At 51.5% G+C, this 17917-nt stretch overlaps 1 protein-coding gene across 1 annotated transcript in view; it reads left to right on the top strand.

Annotated features, from left to right (window-relative positions):
- PYGB (glycogen phosphorylase B) overlaps window positions 1-17917 on the top strand; it is a 36875-nt gene that overhangs the window by 6154 nt on the left and 12804 nt on the right. The window contains exons 2-10 of the mRNA XM_054023400.1: window positions 304-405; window positions 6269-6347; window positions 7839-7942; window positions 8834-8965; window positions 12546-12657; window positions 14302-14384; window positions 14619-14762; window positions 15409-15501; window positions 17366-17512. Of these exons, the coding sequence (XP_053879375.1) occupies window positions 304-405; window positions 6269-6347; window positions 7839-7942; window positions 8834-8965; window positions 12546-12657; window positions 14302-14384; window positions 14619-14762; window positions 15409-15501; window positions 17366-17512 (996 nt within the window). The remainder of the gene's footprint in view (window positions 1-303; window positions 406-6268; window positions 6348-7838; window positions 7943-8833; window positions 8966-12545; window positions 12658-14301; window positions 14385-14618; window positions 14763-15408; window positions 15502-17365; window positions 17513-17917) is intronic.

Genomic DNA, 17917 nt, shown 5'->3' with positions numbered 1-17917 from the left:
GCTTTTTGAAAAACATCCCATCCGGATTTAAAACTTGCCAGAGTTGGAGACTCCACCACAGCCCTTTGTAACTTGTTCCAGTGCTAATTGTCCTTGCTGTTAGCACGTCCTGGAGCAAGAGGCGGTATGTCTGTCAATGGACCTGATTGCGTTTTTGCAGTCTTAATTGTGCATTAGCGTTAGTTTTTCTTCATAGAATATGTACATTTCACCTCCGTATTCAGCCCCCTTTGTGTTGCAAAGTCTCAGCCTGAGAAGTAAACTTAATTTTCTTCCTTCTGTCCTTTTGATGTATTCCACCAGCGTATTTATTACCTGTCTCTGGAATTCTACATGGGCCGCACCCTGCAGAATACAATGGTGAACCTGGGTATGCAGAATGTCTGTGATGAAGCCATTTACCAGGTAAATTTCTCTGGCAAGTCCTGGTTAGAGTTGAGCAAAACTTTTTTGCCAAAATTTGTTTAGAAAGAAAATTGATTTTGACAAAACTAATTTTTTTAAGCCGTGTCTGCTTTCTATGGAAAATTTTGATTTTTTTCCATCAAAAAGCCAAACTCCTGTAAATGAAAGTATTTCCTCCTGGGAGTTGTGGTTTGGTTTTCTCATGTCCCCATTCTCCTAAATGGGTTGTGCTCCCGACCCAGACACATTTCCCATAATGCATGATAGCTAAGGATTCCCATGATGCAACTGCCTGCTATCACCAGGAGGGGAGATCACGGTGCATGGTTGGAAATGTAGTCTGACCAGGGAGCTGAGCCTGGAGACAAGAATGGGAACATGAGAGGCTTTTCCTACAACTCTCATGAGGCACCACCGCAGCATTTCCTAGTAGAAATATTTCAGGTTTTGGTTTAAAAAAAAAAAAGAAAAGCTTTGTTTGTCACTGAAAAGTCACTTTTTGTTGAATTTTCTACAGAAAACGATGTGTGTTTTCATTTTTGTCAACATTTCCCCAGAAGAAAGCCCATTTTCCAGCCAGCTCCCTTCCCCATTTTCTCTTAGCATCAGTTGGGACCCACAGGGTCTGATGAAGCTCTGACTGAAGACAATGGCAAAACACCAATCCAGGTCAGTGATGCAGCTGGATAATGGTTCGGGGCTTGATCTTGCAAGGCATTGAGCACTTTGCACACGACAGTGAAATGTTTAGACATGCTTAACTACAACCACACTCGTATAGTCCCACGTAGAGCTGGTCAAAACCAGTGAAATGTGAATGAAAATGTTCACGACTTTTTTTTTTTAAATGATTTTTTCAAAAGTTGGTCAAATCTTTTCAATTTTCAACCAGCTCTATAACTTGTCAGAAAAGTGAAAAACTTCTCATTAAAATGTTGGTACTTTTGGGGGCGGAGGGGAAGTTGGTCAAAGGTCGTTATTCTGATGAAAAAAATAACCAAAAAATTGGAAACAGAAACATTTTAATGAATGCCCGTGCAGTCACCCGCAACAAAACGTTATTCACGCGAATGCAGCTCGGAAGATCAGAGCCTATTGTGGCACGTTTTGCATGATGCGATTTCTGTAATAAAAGCGTCTCTTAAGAACTCATGTTTTTTGTCACCCTGGCCTAAAAACCCGGCCTCTTTAGGGTGTCGCTTTCTCCCAGGCCTGCTGCCTGGGGGCTCACAAAAGTCACTCTCTGAATCCAGGCTGCCTGTATGTCCCCCAGCAGGCCTGGCTTTGAGTCACATGCTCCCATCACATGACCTTGGACTCACTCCCTTCACCTGGGGAGTTTCGAGGGTTGCCAAGCCTCCAGGATTGTCCTGGAGTCTCCAGGAATTAAAGATTAACTTTTAATTAAAGATGCTGTCCTGTGTTGAAACCTCGAGGAATACGTCCAATCAGAATTGGTAACCCTAGCTACACCTGGCACAGGTGAGGCTGAGCCCCAGGACTCTTAAAGGGCTGGCATGCCCTGTGACAATCCCCTTCAAAAGCTTTCTGTCCCTTACGCCGATCCGTACTAGGCCAGTGGAAATGTATCGCTCCTGTTTAAATGTCCTGCTCCCCGGCTTTTGCCTGGGACCGGGCACCTGTTATGATCTGGGTCCAAAGCCAGACTATCCGCCGCCCAGCGGGGCTCTTGTGCGCGTGCAGCCATTGATCAGGCAACTGAGGCCTCTCATTTGCACCAGTGTAACTCCCTGGCCTCAGTGTAGTTACTTGTACTTTACACCAGGGGGAGCGAGGGGAGACTCAGGCCCAAGGTTTGACGCCCCACTGGGAGGCTTTCTGCCGAGTTCGGTGGGTGCTGGAGCCGGCCGGCAGAGCCCAGACACTGCTGCAGCCTGCTCCAGGGCACCAGGCCCAGACCCTCGGTTAGCTCCCATTGATGTCAGTGTCGTTCGGCACCTGAATCCCTCTGGGAATCCGGGCTGTAGAGCCTATGCATTGTGACAGCTTGTTACGAAGTGTCTGTGACCCGGGCGTGGTGCGGCCCTGTGCAAAGCATGGCCCCCTTGGGACTGGAAGCATCGGAGCAGTCCCTCCTCTCCCCCTCTCCCACAGTTGTGCAGTGCTTCTGTAACAGACCCACTTTCCATTTGAAGACTGACTGCTTTACACAGACCCCTGTCAGGGAGGGCCTCGGTTTACTGGGTCCTGCCTCAGCGCAGGGGGCTGGACGAGATGGGCTCTTCTAGCCCCATGTGTCTATGAGTCTGTCATTCCTGTGACTGAATCCCCGCCTGGCTCCACTCCGGCTCCCTCCAGCTTCCCTGGAGTTGCCTCTTCCAGAAGAGAATCTGTGTGGAGGGGGAACCGGGCAGGAGTCTGTCAAAACCCAGGGGCAGGCAGGGAAATGCAAACCCATGTGGCTCATCATTGTTTTGTAGCCTCACAAGGGTCCTCATGTCACGGACCAGGGCAGCGGCGTGACCCTGCCCTCCAGAGCTGACAGCCTAACCAGACAGAACAAACGGAGAATCAGGAATGGGGATGTAACATACACATGTGGCCCATGTCTTATCCGCATCACTGTTCTCTCTCTCTCTCTCTCTCTAATTCCTCCCCCTTGTGCCATCGGTAACCAAAGCAAACGGCTTGTGCAAAGCTCATTAATTTTACAGCATCCTGAAGTTTCCATCTAATCTACCCACGTTTGGTCTAATGTTATTGCTCCCTTGAAAGTACCATGACTCATGAAAGCTAGTGACTTTGGCAGAGGTCCCAGTATCCCTCTGTCCTTGAAGCAAGTCTGATACACACATACATTTCAAGCTATCATCCAGCTCGTTAAAGATTCAAGAGGCTGGGCTTGGCTTGGGGATATTTTTGTTTCAGAGGTTGTTGATTGTAACAAAGCTTTTGTGATGGAAAACGGTTGCTGCAGGATCTGTCTGCAGTATGCGATGCGCAGGCTGCCGGTAACACAATACACTGCAATGGGAGGTGGGTCCATGAGGAATAAACTCGAAACCTCTTCATGCAGTAGCTTCCTCTGCTAGTAATAGGGGGCTTAGGCACCGATCCTGCTCATGGCACGTGCACATGGCACTGCACTTTCCCCGAGCCCCACTGGGACTCTGCCCACACTGAGGTCATTCCGGGATCAGGGCCTTGTCACATGGGCCCTCAGTCTCCTTTTGCTACCTGGCCTTTGCTCACAACTGCAGCTCAGTAAAGCCTCCTGGAAATTAAGCCCAGCAAGCCGAGATAGCGTGACTTGGAGAGGTGTTGAGCAATCCATTCCTGTGCTAGTCCCGCTGAAGGAGGAGACAGTGAGGCTACATCTACACTACAGGGGGGAGTCGATTTAAGATACGCAAATTCAGCTACGTGAATAGCGTAGCTGAATTCGACGTATCGCAGCCGACTTACCCCGCTGTGAGGACAGCGGCAAAATTGACCTCCGCGGCTTCCTGTCGACGGCGCTTACTCCCACCTCCGCTGGTGGAGTAAGAGCGCCGATTCGGGGATCGATTTATCCCGTCCCAACGGGACGCGATAAATCGATCCCCAAGAGGTCGATTTCTACCCGCCGATTCAGGCGGGTAGTGTAGACCCAGCCTTAGACCGCATCTACACACACAAGTTGCACTGCTGTAACTATTCTGATATGGCTGTTCCTGTACAACCCCTCTAGTGCGGATGCTGTTATACCGGTATAAATGTGCTTCTGGTGGTGAGCTGCATGCCTGTATGGGGTGTAACAGTGTCCACGCTAGGGGTTGTACTGGTATAATTATATTGGTTAAAAAAAATAAATCACACCCAAAATTACCTACTTGGACTTGTCCAAAAACCACATGTTAGTAAGTGTCTCTGACCGACGCTAAAGTTCTCCATTGTTGTCACTCCCCGTAAAACGGGCATAATAGTGCAGAGGCTGAATGTTCATTAATACTTGGCACTTTACTACTTAAAGCAATCTACTGACAATTGCTAATTAATACACATAATGCTCCCCTAAGGAAAGTATTATCATCCCCTTCTTACAGACAGGAAACTGAGGCACAGGGAGTTGAAGTGACTTGCCCAAGGTCAGTGACGGAGCTGGGAATAGATCCCAGGTCCCCTGATTCCTAGCCTAGTGGTCTAACCACTTCCTCCCTAGGCAGGGCTCTGAGAGCCTTGATTGACAAGTGGTTTACATCTTTGTATTAGATCAGTGAGCTATTTCTGTATTTAAATGGTAACTTAATGGTGCTCCCTGTTTAGAAATAAAAAACAAATTCTGGTCTAAATAAAGTGCAAGACTCGGGAGCTGCTAGATGGAGTTGCTGTTACATCGGTAATAGGAAAGGCAGGCAGGGTTTTGTGGGGAAATGTGTAATTACGTAATTCTTTCCCTCCCATCCACACTATTTACATCCCTTTAGAGGAAGAAAAGTCTTTTAGGTCAACCAAGGGCTTGTCAACACACACAAGTTGTGCTGCTTTAACAATACTGGTGTAGCTAACAGGGTATCAATGCCCTAGTGTGGACACAGTTATACCAGTATAAAAGTGCTTTATAGCAGTGCAGCTATTCCAGTACCGGGAAGGGGAATAAGCTATACCAGTGTAAGGCACCTTTGTGCCAGTATGACTGCCTCCACGCGAGGGATTATTTTGGTAAAATAATCACACCCAGAACTGCTCCTCCATATGTGGACAGCAAACATGGCAGCCTCATCTCTGATCCCACTCTGCTCTCGGTAACCAGCTATCCCCCGATTTAAAGTGAATTTAAAGTGGAATTAGAAGAGATGATAGAAAACCAGGATTTCTGTCCTGCGGGAAATTCCAACAGTTCAACATTTGTTTTCATCCTGATTTCAAATATTGAAACTTCTGATGGAATAGAAAGTTCTGGAAAAATCTCAATTCAGAAACATCAGAATGTTTTGTTTCAGGTCCACATTAATCTCTGCACCCCTCTGAGCCTGCTCTGTTACCTCCTGGGAGTTGTAGTTTTGAGTCCTTTTTGCTCCCAGTCTCTCTTGTGGGCCTTGTTCCCCCATTAGACTACATCTCCCATGATGCACTCTGGCAGATGCAGAGATTAATGCAGATCTGAAATGAAGCATTTTGCTTCCATTTTTCCCAATGGAAAATTCTGCAGAAATTGATCTTTTCCCACCAAAAATTTCAACTTTGACAAAACCCATGGGAAAAGGTCGTCTTTGATGTTTTCAGCCAGGCATTAGTTTTAGTGATGGGAGTGGAGACTTGGCCTTCTTGAGTGGCTGTGGAGAAGGTGGGCGAAGGGGAGATTGATGCTGGGGGTAGGTCAGCGGACAGTTTTGGAAGGTCAGAAGCTGAAGCAGCCATATTTGTTGCTGGCTTTCAGCTGGGAAGTTCTGAGCCAGAACATTGAGGGACGTTCCAGCGTAGCAGGAATAACTTGCAAGGTCAACCTGTGAACTTGGCATTAACCATATTCTGGGCTAAGAAACCCCCGGGCCCCAGAATCCTTCGAGGCTCAAGGTACAGTTACTAACCCTGGAAAGAAGGAGCATCCTCAAATCGTTATGCAAATAAGCCAGCAGTGATTGATTGGCTGATTGCCATCCCTTCCCGGATTAGAGGTCTTTGTAGTTTTGGAGGTTGCCAGCCAAGAAGCGTTTGTGGTTTGCTGTAGCTAAGGAAACCTGCAGATCCTAATAAAAATGAGGTTGGAAGTGGGACAGGGTTGTTTGTCCGAGGAATTAGCCTGCTGGGGGGGAGAGATGCCTGGAGGTGTTTTTCTCCCCTTCGGAGGGCTGCAGGGAAGCATGTCTCAGGGCTCTGTGGGGGTGATGCCCTGGCGCTGAAGTTGCTGCTTTCTCAACAGCTGGGTCTGGACTTGGAGGAGCTGGAAGAAATCGAAGAAGATGCTGGCCTGGGTAACGGAGGGCTGGGTCGCCTGGCAGGTAACGCCCTGTTCTTTGTAGTTCCCCTGATACCCTCTGCAAGGCAGTGCTGGCCCCTGCCCTCCCCGATTAGCCCCCCTCTACAAAGGGCAATTAATTGCATCTAATGACTGTGGTTTAGGCACAGCTGCCCAAGTCTGGGCTAGCACTGGAGGAGGCCCAAGGCCTTGCCTACACTAGCCTTTCTCCCCCCCACCACCCCCTCAAATTTGCCGTCCTTGCTAACACGGGTGCAGTTCTAGTGTAGACAAGGTGCCAGCATCTGCCGTCATTTTAGCTAGTGTGTCACCTCGGCCTGCTGCAGCGAGGTTACTTGACGTGCTGGGGTCAGTCCACACTAGTGTTGCTGCGGGAGCAGTTGTGGGAAGTTGAAAGCCCTGAGTTAGCTCAGGGAGAGCCCGGGATGAGGACTTGGTTTTAACTGGATTATAAAACAGCTTGACCCCCGCCAGGCCGTGCTCGGGTCCGTTTTGGCCACAGCTGTGCTGAACTCACATCGAGACAGGGCTGTTGAACTGTTCTTTGCCCTGGGACTGTCCCCATCGCTGTTCAGCACCCTGCAGCCCTGTGTCAAGACCAGCTCTTGCTGCTCCCGTCCACCTTAGGGCTGGTTGTTAGCCACAGAGTCCTGACACACACTTACTAGTGCCGTGGATGCTAGTAAAAGTCACACTTGGTGTCCCTTTATAACGAGTAGCTGGCTAGCCCCAGCGCGCCCCTGGGAGGCATGTCTGGAATCGATATCCGCTTTCTGCATCACGCCCAAGCCTCCGGTCACTGCCCCCACCAGGAGCATGGGAAAATGCCCCCCAGCTCCTAGGCTTGCTTCCAGTTCCACCTCCCTGCTTCCCCTTGGAAGGAGACGGCGGGGCTCAGATAGCCCCTAGCACCCGTCTTTGTGGTGAGAGGCGGCAGAGGGAAGCTGGGGCCCTGCCAGACCTGCCTATGGGTATTTGGCTAAGAACCAAAGAAACAATCGTGTACGGGGGGCATAAAAATACAAAACAGCTCCCCCAAATCCATCAATCCCTCCCCCTCCCAGGTGCACGTGTGTACACACACCTCATCCATTCTCCCAACGAATCCATCAGTTCCCGCCCTCCGCACAAGCTCCTTGGAGAACGGCTCAATCTCTGTCCCCCCCTGCCCTCACAAATGGAGCCCAACGGGGGTCAGATTCTGCACACACACCCCCTCGGAGTGCCACCGTGCTCTCTGATGTCAGGGCAGCTACTCCTTGGGACTGTTGCACAGTCTAATCCAAAGTAGGCTAGAAATTCACAACACCCCCCCCACACACACACTCCTCAGCCCTTTGGTTGTGCACAAGTTTTGAAAAATTCCGAGTCCCAAAAAGGAAAAGCTGCGGGTTGTCTCTGGCCCGTAGCCCCGTGCGAGTCACAGGGCTGAGATGTGGACACGGACCCGGGTCTCCTCGCTGGGTTTCTGCAAACCTGCTCCTAAGAGGGATCTTTTGCTTTGATGTTTCAGCTTGCTTCCTCGACTCCATGGCGACGCTGGGGCTGGCAGCCTATGGCTACGGGATCCGATACGAATTTGGCATATTTAATCAGAAGATTCTCGATGGCTGGCAGGTCTGTCGGTGGGGCAGTTCAGCATTTGATTTGTAATGTTCCCTTTGATTGTTCTGACAATCGATCGTGGATGGTATTGTCGCGCCTAACGGCCCAATGGAGAGCAGAGCCCCTTCTGTGTGGTGCTGTGCAGACACGTAGGGAGAGGTCGTCCTTGCCCCACAGATCTTGCAGTCTGAATAGACCGAGGGTGGAGAACCGAGGCCCAGGCAGATGAAGTGCCTTGTCCGAGGTCACACATGGCATCTGTGGCAGAGCTGGGAACGGAGCCCGGATCTCCAGCATGCCAGTGCAGGGCCGGTCCCTCTGTGTATTGTGACAGACAGCAGCTTACGTTACTGACCCAAATGCTTGTGTCGTTCATTGTTACTCAGGCTAGCCCTGCAAAGCCAGCCCGGTTATGGGAGAAAGGGCTGGATTCTTTGCTGGCGTGAGCACCGCAACACGCTGCAGAATCTTGACTGCGGCTGATGGTTCATGAGCAAAGGAAGCGCTTGACGGGCGTTCAGATCGCTGGTGGAGTCTGCAGGGTGACTAGGCAGACAGAGCCCTGTCTTTTTACTCTCAGCTGTGCCCATTGGGCAGACGAATCAAGGAGGCACAACCAACATGGACGCCCATGCTGCTGTCTAGAGTTACTGGCCAGATCCTCAGCTGGTGTGAATGGAACAGCTCCATGCGGTCAGTGGAGTGCACCGATCTGCACAAGTGGGGGATCTGGCCATTAATGGTTAGGGGTTCAGGGAGGTTCACATGTCTCTTTTTAAAACTCCTTTTTAAAGCTTGGGTTTTTTTATAATGTTTTTAAATGCCGATTACAAGAATCTCCTTCTTAGCAGAGCCCTAGTTCGGCCATGGCTAGAATAACCGTCTATTGCTGGTATGTTTTAGGTGGAGGAAGCCGATGATTGGCTGCGCTATGGCAACCCCTGGGAAAAAGCCCGCCCTGAGTATATGCTTCCTGTGCATTTCTACGGCCGAGTGGAGCACACTGCGGAGGGCGTGAAGTGGATCGATACTCAGGTATAAAGATCCCCACTCACTTTGGGAATGGTAGTGACATGCCCAGATGCGACCAGGGAGGGACCCTGGTCTGTCCAGAACTAAGTTTGAAGCTGGGTCTCTCGTTAGAAACGTGATCCCAGCCCCACTCCCGGCTTTGCCAACTCTAAACCGAACTGCCTACAGTTTCACGCGATGATCGTTTGCCAAGACAAATCAGGCAGGCGGCAGTAACATACGTAGCATCAAACTGTTCAGGGCCCGATTCTCCCTTGACTTACACAGTCTTCAGTGGAGCCACTCCGGATTTACACCAGTGCAGGTTGGTGGGGATTTAGACTCATGGTGGGTGGTTTATTTTTCTTCCCTCAATTTGGGACAAATCTTCCAACCCTTTTTTCTGGCTATGTATATCTCAAAGACCGTGTTTGTGAGATTTTTTATGGGATTTTCTCTGTGACTTTAGGTAGTCTGGAAGGTTTGGGTGGAGAAGAAGTCATTATTTGCAGTTGCTGGATATGTTTTTATCCTGTGTTTTGTACAGCGCCTAGCACATTTGGGCCCTAAACCCTGAGTGGCACTGATGGAAGTGAGAGTAGCGCTATGAAGAGAGAAGCAGACGGTGTTTAAAATGATAGACCATAATATTGCTAGGGGAGCCAAGTGACCTAAACAACAGGGGTAAAATCCTGGCCCCATTGAAGTCAATGGCAGTTTGGGGTCATTCTGGGTGAAGTGGGTCCAGAATTTCACACCTGGCTTGAAATGTTTGATTTCCGGGTGTTTTAATAAGTGTGAATTTCTAAGATCTGGTCTTTGAATCCAGAAGTTGCCAGATAACAGTGCATATTGCATTTAGTCCTGGGTGCTTTCCCAGAGAGGCACCCAACAGGAGAGAAGGCGAGTCTTCCTCCCATACAATTTACATACCACCTGCTGGACCAGAGCCTGGCCTCTACTGCGTGCTCCCTAGACAAGAGGGAAGATGCTCCAGGGGGTAAGGCTGGGAACAGGGAGACCTGTATGTCTGCCACAATTCCCTGTGTGAGGCTGGGCTAGTCAGTTGATCTCTCTGTGCCTCAGTTTCCTCATCTCTAAGATAGGGTTAATATACTAACCGATGTGAGTTCGGAGTGAGCCTTTCTGTTCCGGCTGCTGATGCTGCTCGTTCTGAGAGCAGCAGCGCGAGCTCTAGGTCTCTGCTGGTAAATAGGAAGGGCCCAGCGGCTGAGTCACACAACAGCATATGTTGCAGGGGAATGTGATGTGTAGGTGGAAATAAACATTAACTGATGGCCTGGCAGCTTGGGACCAGATTTCCGAGTGCTCAGCTCCCAGATCCGGAGCTGGATTTTCAAAAGGACTCGGCTCCCGGTTAGGCACCTAAATTGATTTTCACAAATGCCAGCGGCACCCGAGTGCTAAGCATTGCCCCTCCGTCTCGGGAGCTAGCGGGCATAAAACCAGCCTTGCCTGGGAAGGAGCATGTGGGTCTGACGGTGTAACACAGCTCATTCAAGCTTCGTGACCCTCCTCCTTGGACCCCTTCTCCCAAATCCTGCAGGTAAAAGGCTGTTTGTTGTAATTGCCAGCCCCACAAACTCATCCTGAGCTGTCAGCGTGACCACTCTTTCCATTGGATTGCGAGGCTCAGGAAATTTGGTGCTTTCATTAAAGCCCCAGCTCCTGGAGTCAGGTGGTTCTGAGAGACTCCTAGCTCTCATTTTAAAAAGCAGTAAGTGTCTAATCCTCACGGGAGTGGGGAAAAGCTTGAAAATACGAATTCTGAAGGCTCAAATACCAGAAGACAAATAAAGCAGAAGAGCCCCAAGTGTGTTATTTTTACAACCTCATGATGTGTAAGCCAGGCCTGTGGTTATTGGGGGCCTGACTCATGACGTTTCAGCGCTTGGGGCTGGTCCCCACCCTCTTGCGCCTGTAGCTGTCAGGTACAGCTGGGCCAACTGGGTTCAAAATGCTCCGGTTCTGATCCAGTAGGGGCAACAAGGCAGAATTTATCCTGCAGCATCTTTCATGCTGGGGATGGCAAGAATGCAGCAGAACTCTGAGCCCTGCCTGGGACTTGCAAGCTGAAAGCCGTTGGTCGATCCCAAACCCAGCTTCCCACGTTGCCACTTCTGCAGCATCACGGTGCAGGGCAGAACAGCACTTTACACGTGTCCCTGGCAGAGTCGTTCGACGTAAGCTGTTCCTCTTACTGTATCCTTCCCTGCACTAAAATTGGAGCTCTGCCGTTGGAAATCTCCCGATAGTGAGCTCTCTGGGCGCAGGTATCCTGTCCAGACAACAGGGCCCTGCCCTGTGACTTGGGTTCCTAGGCAGCACTGTCATACAAGCAAATACCAACTCATTACTGCTACATTACACTCAGAAGAGCAGTCACACAGCTCTCAGCCGACAGCACATCTCCGTTACGATGGGTTCCCACGTATAGGCCTCCATCCTGCAAATGCTTCCATGCTAAATTGTGCTACCACATGTAGTGCCGTACACTCTCCGCATTAGAGCTAAGCACGTGTTAAGTCTGTGCAGGATCGGGGCCTGCGTTTCGATGCCCTTTGCATCCCTTGTTTTGTTCCTTTCTGATGTGTAAACGTCGCGGTGTCCCACGGGTGCTGCTTGGCAGGTTTTGAGCCATGCGATGAGCTCTCCTGAGGAATTGGGGTCAGGGCAATTTAGTGCTGACGGGGGAATCTCTGCTCAGGAAGCCTTCGGATTCCACAATTCCCCAGCTGCAACTGGGCTGTTTTTGTGCCTGTCATGGGAACCTTCAGTCTCTCCCCCCTGACCATCTCTTCCTCGCCCACTGCGCCAGGGGAAAGGGAACTCGCATGTTTCCCTGGAGTGTTTCTCGGGAGACTGTCCAAGAAGCACAGGGGGATAGACCATTGCAAATCCTCCAACCCTGCAAGCACTTACACACATGCTTAACTTTAAGCACAAGCCCAACAGGATTATACTCACGTGCTTAGAGGTAAGCATGTACCTATGGCTTTGCAGGATCAAGGCTTAGACGGGTGTAGCTGTGATTGCAGTTTACCGCATCTGCAATAGCTCACGTGCAGCCCTTACATACCGGTCCTGTGGAATTTAACCAGTACGTTTCAATAAACATCTAATGGGGGTCTGGGGGAATCATCCTTAGAAACAGAGAACAAAAGCCTTTCTGTAGTGGGGGTTTTTACCCATCTATAGCAGAGATATAATTTTATATTGAATTCTGCAGGATGGTTTGGATTTTAATGGCCACTGAGGTACATTTATAACACGTGAATGAATAATTAATAGATGTTTTAAAAAATGGTTAAGCAGTTCGAAAGGTCAACAGGTTGCTTATGATCATCGATAGCACCTTTTACTGATGTGCTAGTTTCTATCTATAACACATGCTGCTTGGATGCTGTTGCTACAAGAATAAGAATACACTATGTCTATTCATCACTTATTAACCCTTATAAACTATGTATAAACTATTTATAAATGTACGCGCACACACACGAGTTTGGGTTGTTTTCTTGCCCGTTTTGTACCCTGAGGACATCCTGTAGCTAATTGGAAGTGACGTATTCTCCTTTTACAGGTAGTTCTTGCCATGCCTTATGATACCCCTGTGCCAGGATACAAGAACAACACCGTGAACACAATGAGACTGTGGTCTGCCAAAGCACCCAATGACTTCAACCTTCAGGAGTGTAAGTGCTGTCTCTCTGCAGTCTCTTTTCATTGCTTACCTTGGACGCTCGCTGGGGCAGGGAGGGTCTCTGGGGTGTGTGTGTGTGTGTGTGTGTGTGTGCATATACAGCACCTGGCAGAGTGGGGCCCCAGATACAATCACACACACTGTAAATGAAACATAACACACGAGGGTATATTTAAATCAGTCCTCCCACTTTGTTAGGGAAGGGCTGGCATCTCTGGCCAAAATAAAAATTGTTCTGAATCTTCAGATGTCAGTTCTATTGGAGGGCAAGTAAATTTGAGCCTTCAGTCTACTTACCTGCAGTGCAGGTGTGGAGCAATGAGGCCAGGCTGCCAGGTGTCCCACACCCCATGCCACAGTCTGTATTTCCCAGCCCTGCCCGCATGCCTGCAGCGCCACCTGAAGGGGCCAGAAACTGCAGTTCCACCTGTGGCTGCTAGAGGCCACCATTGAGCCTGCCTCAGGTTGCTGGTCTGCTTCTCTCTGGCTTCATGCTGCTGGAGGCTGCTGCGTGAGGAGTGGTGGTGGCAGCGGTGGGGCAGAAAACGAGCTCGGTGCCAGGCTCCCCCTGCCAGACCCTGGGGCCTCAGGAAGTCCTCTTTCCCCTGCTGAGGGACTCTAGCTCTTCTCCTAGACAGCACCTGCCTATTGCAGCACCCACCCACCTGTCCCAGACACCCCACTACTCACCTACCCCAGACATCCCAGGACCCCCTCTCTACACAGCCACCCCCTGACTGCAGCTAGCCCCCATTGTCCCAGATGCCCCAGCATCCATCTACTAAACTTGGACAGCTTCTAGCTACCCCTGTTCCCCTCCCCCACCACCCTAGGACACCCTCCCACCTACCCACCCACCCCTGTTCCTGCCCAGCCTCAGAGCTGCCAAGTTCTGTGCTGCTCCACCAGGCCCCTCCCCACCAGGGCTTGGGGCAGGATCTACTGACCACAAGCCCAAGTCTCTGAGGTTATGCAAAGACTTTATAAATATGTAAATTGACTCTTTCAATAATTTGCATACCGTGTCATGTGGCGCCGCAGAAAACTTGGCAGGTGTATGAAGACTGGGCCGTGCACTGGCATGAAACAGGAGTGATGCCTGGGGAATCTGGGCCTGGGGATGCCATTTTAACAGCCTGCTCTGAGCAAGCTTTCCTGCTTCCCCCATCTCCCCCGCTGCACCTGGTCATCCAGTGCACCTCAGCGCTGCTCATTGGCCAGTCCTGGATAAAACAGACCATGCAGAGACCTCCCGAAGTAGCCCCACATTTCCCTGGTTCTGTGAGGTCCCAGTTCTGCCACAGACGCCCCCTGTGAGCTCGGTTAAGTGACATGATCTCTCTGTGCCTCAGTTCCTCAGCTCTAAACTCCCACCCTTCGTCTTGTCTGCCGAGTCTGTAACTCCTCGGGGCCGGGACAGGCACTGTGTTATGTGCAGTGCCTAGCGTCACGGAGCTCTGATCTCAGCTGGAAGGACCTTGGCTCCAGGATCAGTGGGATCAGGTCCTAGCTCCCTCCCTCCTTCCCTACTGTCAGTTGTATGAAAGACACGTGCCAAGGCATGTGTGTGTTAGGGGGTAAGGTAAACGTGTCGTCCTAACGGCTGTCTGGCCCTGCGTGCTGTCTCTCTCCTCAGTTAATGTGGGTGATTATATCGAGGCTGTGTTGGATCGAAACCTGGCAGAAAACATCTCCCGAGTCCTGTATCCGAATGACAATGTGAGTGACCCCCTTCCCTACGTGTCTTTTCGCCCCTTGGGTGGATTGTGCCTCGTGAACATTCACCCAGGGCCGGACCAGGAGCCGGGGCCATCTAGGGCCTGCCCCAAAGCCCCTGGGTGCCGTTCCACTCAGCTCGGAGGCCTCCCGGCAGGTCACTCTGCACCTAGGTGGCGGTAAGCCACAGCGGGATGCTAGCACGAGCCAAGCTGATGCCGGGCCTTGTGTGTCTAGTTCTTCGAAGGGAAGGAGCTGCGGCTGAAGCAGGAATACTTCGTGGTAGCTGCCACCCTGCAGGACATCATTCGCCGGTTCAAGTCTTCCAACTTCGGCTCCCGAGACCCAGTCAGGACATGCTTTGAGACCTTCCCAGACAAGGTGAGCACCTGGCAGAGCCGTGGCAGGTGCTGCCGCCCCAGGCTCTGCCGATGCCGCCTCTCTCCATCACGTCGCTTTCCAAACCAGGCACTAGAGACCCCATTTCCAAAGATTTAGGTGTTGAAATCCAGCCCCTACAGCTGCTGTCAAAATAGTGAACGTTTCTTGTGAAAAAGGTGCCCCTTTGTCATTTGAATTTTTGGAAGCACGTTGGCCAGCTCTGCTAGAGCCATTCCTGGGCGTCCATCCCTTCCCAGAGGCTTTGTGCATGTCAGGTGGTGATGGCCATGGACGCTGAATTAGCTCTGTAACTGCCCTGTGGGACTGCCGGCTCTACAGAGCGTTGGCTGGTATAGCTGTGTCGGCAGAACCTCTAGTGAAGACTTCGAGACCTTGGAGTTCTGCTGGCATAGCTACACCGCCTCCCCGTATGTCAAAAGAAGAGACGTTTCTTTCGGGATAGTTGTGTCTACACCGAGTGTTTTGCTGGCATCGTGATGTCGGCTAGCGGGGGGGAGTTCCCACACTCAGCACTGATATAGCTGTGCGACAAAGCTGTGTAGTGTAGACCGGGCCTGGGACTGCCCTGGGAACACAGGAGCACGTCCCCGTGAGTGCGTCTCACCTGGGAATGTCTCCGCTGCAGGTCGCCATTCAGCTGAACGACACTCACCCAGCACTTTCCATCCCAGAACTCATGCGGATCCTGGTGGACGTGGAGAAAATGGAGTGGGAGAAGGTGAGTGTGAGGGGGCAGAGCTGGGCCGGGCCTGTGTTCAGACCCTGTCTCGCCCGCTCTTGCAGGAGGGTGGCCTTGGCAAGACCCGGGAGAGCTTCGTTTAACCCTGACTTTGATCCTCTCCCCAGTCATGCATCCTCCTCTGTGGGGACTTTACTCTCCCGCTCGAGCCTTCCTGGCTTCGCTGCATCTTGCTTCCTCTCCGCAGCGAAGGGGGAGCTGCCCACAGCGGCCAGGGTCCCTCTTGACTGTGTCTTCCCCAAGAGCTTCTCGCCCCGCAGTTTCTCCTGCTGAGTTCCTGCTGTCTGATCTCCACCTCTCTTTCTGTTCTGCTGGTACTTCCCCTCTCCCTGCCTCCCATAGAATCATAGAAACTCAGGGTTGGAAGCGACCTCAGGAGGTATCTAGTCCAACCCCCTGCTCAAAGCAGGACCAACACCAATTAAATCATCCCGGCCAGGGCTTTGTCCCGCCCACTCTATTTCCACTGCGCTCACTTCTTCCATATTGTCCCCCTCCCTCCCCACAGCTGGGTCCACTTTCTGTCCTGTTTCCCCCCGCGACACACGCGAGCTCTTTGCTGTAACTGGAGTCCTGGTTACCCTCCTGTTGGGCAGGAAGTGCCCCCTGCCGGCACGCTTTGGCCAGGGGTGACGGGGAGAGATCTCCCGGAGAAGAAGGGGAGGCTGCTCTCACAGGGACTGGAGAGGCCTGGCAGAGCTGCTGGAGGGCCCAGGGCTAATGGGCGTCAGAGTAAATTCATATAGCTATTGATTGGAGTGCAGATTTGAACCTGGGGCTCTCACATCCCAGGTGAGGGCCGAGCCACTGGCCTATAGGGTGACTCTGGCAGAGCCTTGGGGTATGTCTGCACTGCAGTAAAACGCCCCTGGCTGGCCCGTGACCGCTGAGCAGGGCTATAGGATTGCAGTGTAGATGCTCGCGTGCTCCAGCCTGAGCCCAGCCTCTGATCAAGGCCCGAGGGGCGCGCACGTGCACCTGAAGCACCGTTTTCCTGTCCCAGGTCAGGATGAAAACTCCAAATCTCGAAAATTCTTGTGAACCAAAAATAAATAAATAAATAAATGCAAATTCCGATTGGGCCAACAGAAATGTTTCCTTTTGATTTTGACCTTTTAAATCTTGTTTTTTACCTTTTTTTTTTTTTTTTTAGTATAAATTAACTGCAAAATTGAAACCGTCATGAACTGAAATACGCACCTTTCTAGGGTTTGAGACGGATAAAACGGGACCTTTCGACAGCGCCCAAATTTTTGTTTCTTAAAAATGTTTGGGGCCAGGGGATTCATCAGAGCCGATCTCTTCCTGTTAACAGGGCCGTGAATCGGCATTTTCTGACGGAAAAACCTGTCGTGGGCCCCACCAAGCCGGTCTGAGCGCTGAAAGGTCGTTACTGTGCGGCGCTGTTAGAGATATCGGCAGAATCTGGTGCTGTCAGTTGTGTGTGTGTGAGAGAGAGAGAGAGATTCCCTGTCTCTGGGAAGTGCCACCCCTCTGCTCTGAGATGTTGTCACAGTTTGACGGTTTAAGGCCAGAAGGAACCAGCCATTGAGTTAGTCAGACGGCCTGTAGCACCACTCGACAACCGAACTCCGAGCAGGATATCGCAGCCCAAAGCAGACTGGACAATCCTGTGCCCAGGGCAGGGAACAGGAGCGACCCAGGTGACCTGGGGGAAGATTCAGTTAGACCCTGAAGACATGGACCAGCCAGCCCAGCACCTGCGGGGGCTCCTAGTCTGACCCAGTTGTTGAATTTCACCCAGACACCCCAGTAATGATCCCAATGGAGTCAGACTCAAGTGTCTCAGTTGTTTGATGTGAGTGTGTTTGTCCCTCCCCAGGCCTGGGAGGTCACCAAGCGGACCTGCGCCTACACCAACCACACCGTGCTGCCCGAGGCCCTGGAGCGCTGGCCAGTCACCATGTTCGAGAAGCTGCTGCCGCGCCACCTGGAGATCATTTATACCATCAACCAAAGACATCTGGATGTGAGGGGCTCGGGCTCGGGACCGGGAGCTGGCCCCGGCTGACAGGGACCTCGTCTCTTCCAGGTCCCCCAGTCCAGGCCTGGCCTGTAGGGCGTGGAACTGCTGCTCTCGGCATGCATCCCACGGACGAGTCTTTGCAGCTCAGAAGCACTGTTGCTCTGAGCCGCTGCTCCCTGCCAGGCAGTGGCTCTGCCGTCTCTCCCCATGGCTGCCCCGTACTGTGTGGTTCGGGACGCTGTGCTGGGTTCTCAGTGGATAAATAGCGGTATTTAGCCTCCAGCGCTGCCCAGCTGGTCCCTGTCACCTTCAGGAGGGAGTGGCTGGTAAAGGCCCCCCTGGGTCCTTGGTGCCCCATCCGCCTTTGAAAATACCCCCTAAAAATATAAACATGTGGGGTGCACCTAC

The sequence above is a fragment of the Malaclemys terrapin genome, chromosome 3 (assembly GCF_027887155.1).
Source record: "Malaclemys terrapin pileata isolate rMalTer1 chromosome 3, rMalTer1.hap1, whole genome shotgun sequence".
Lineage (NCBI taxonomy): Eukaryota > Metazoa > Chordata > Testudines > Emydidae > Malaclemys > Malaclemys terrapin.
Note: the sequence above shows the minus strand (reverse complement) of the source record. Positions and strands in the feature narration are given on the sequence as shown.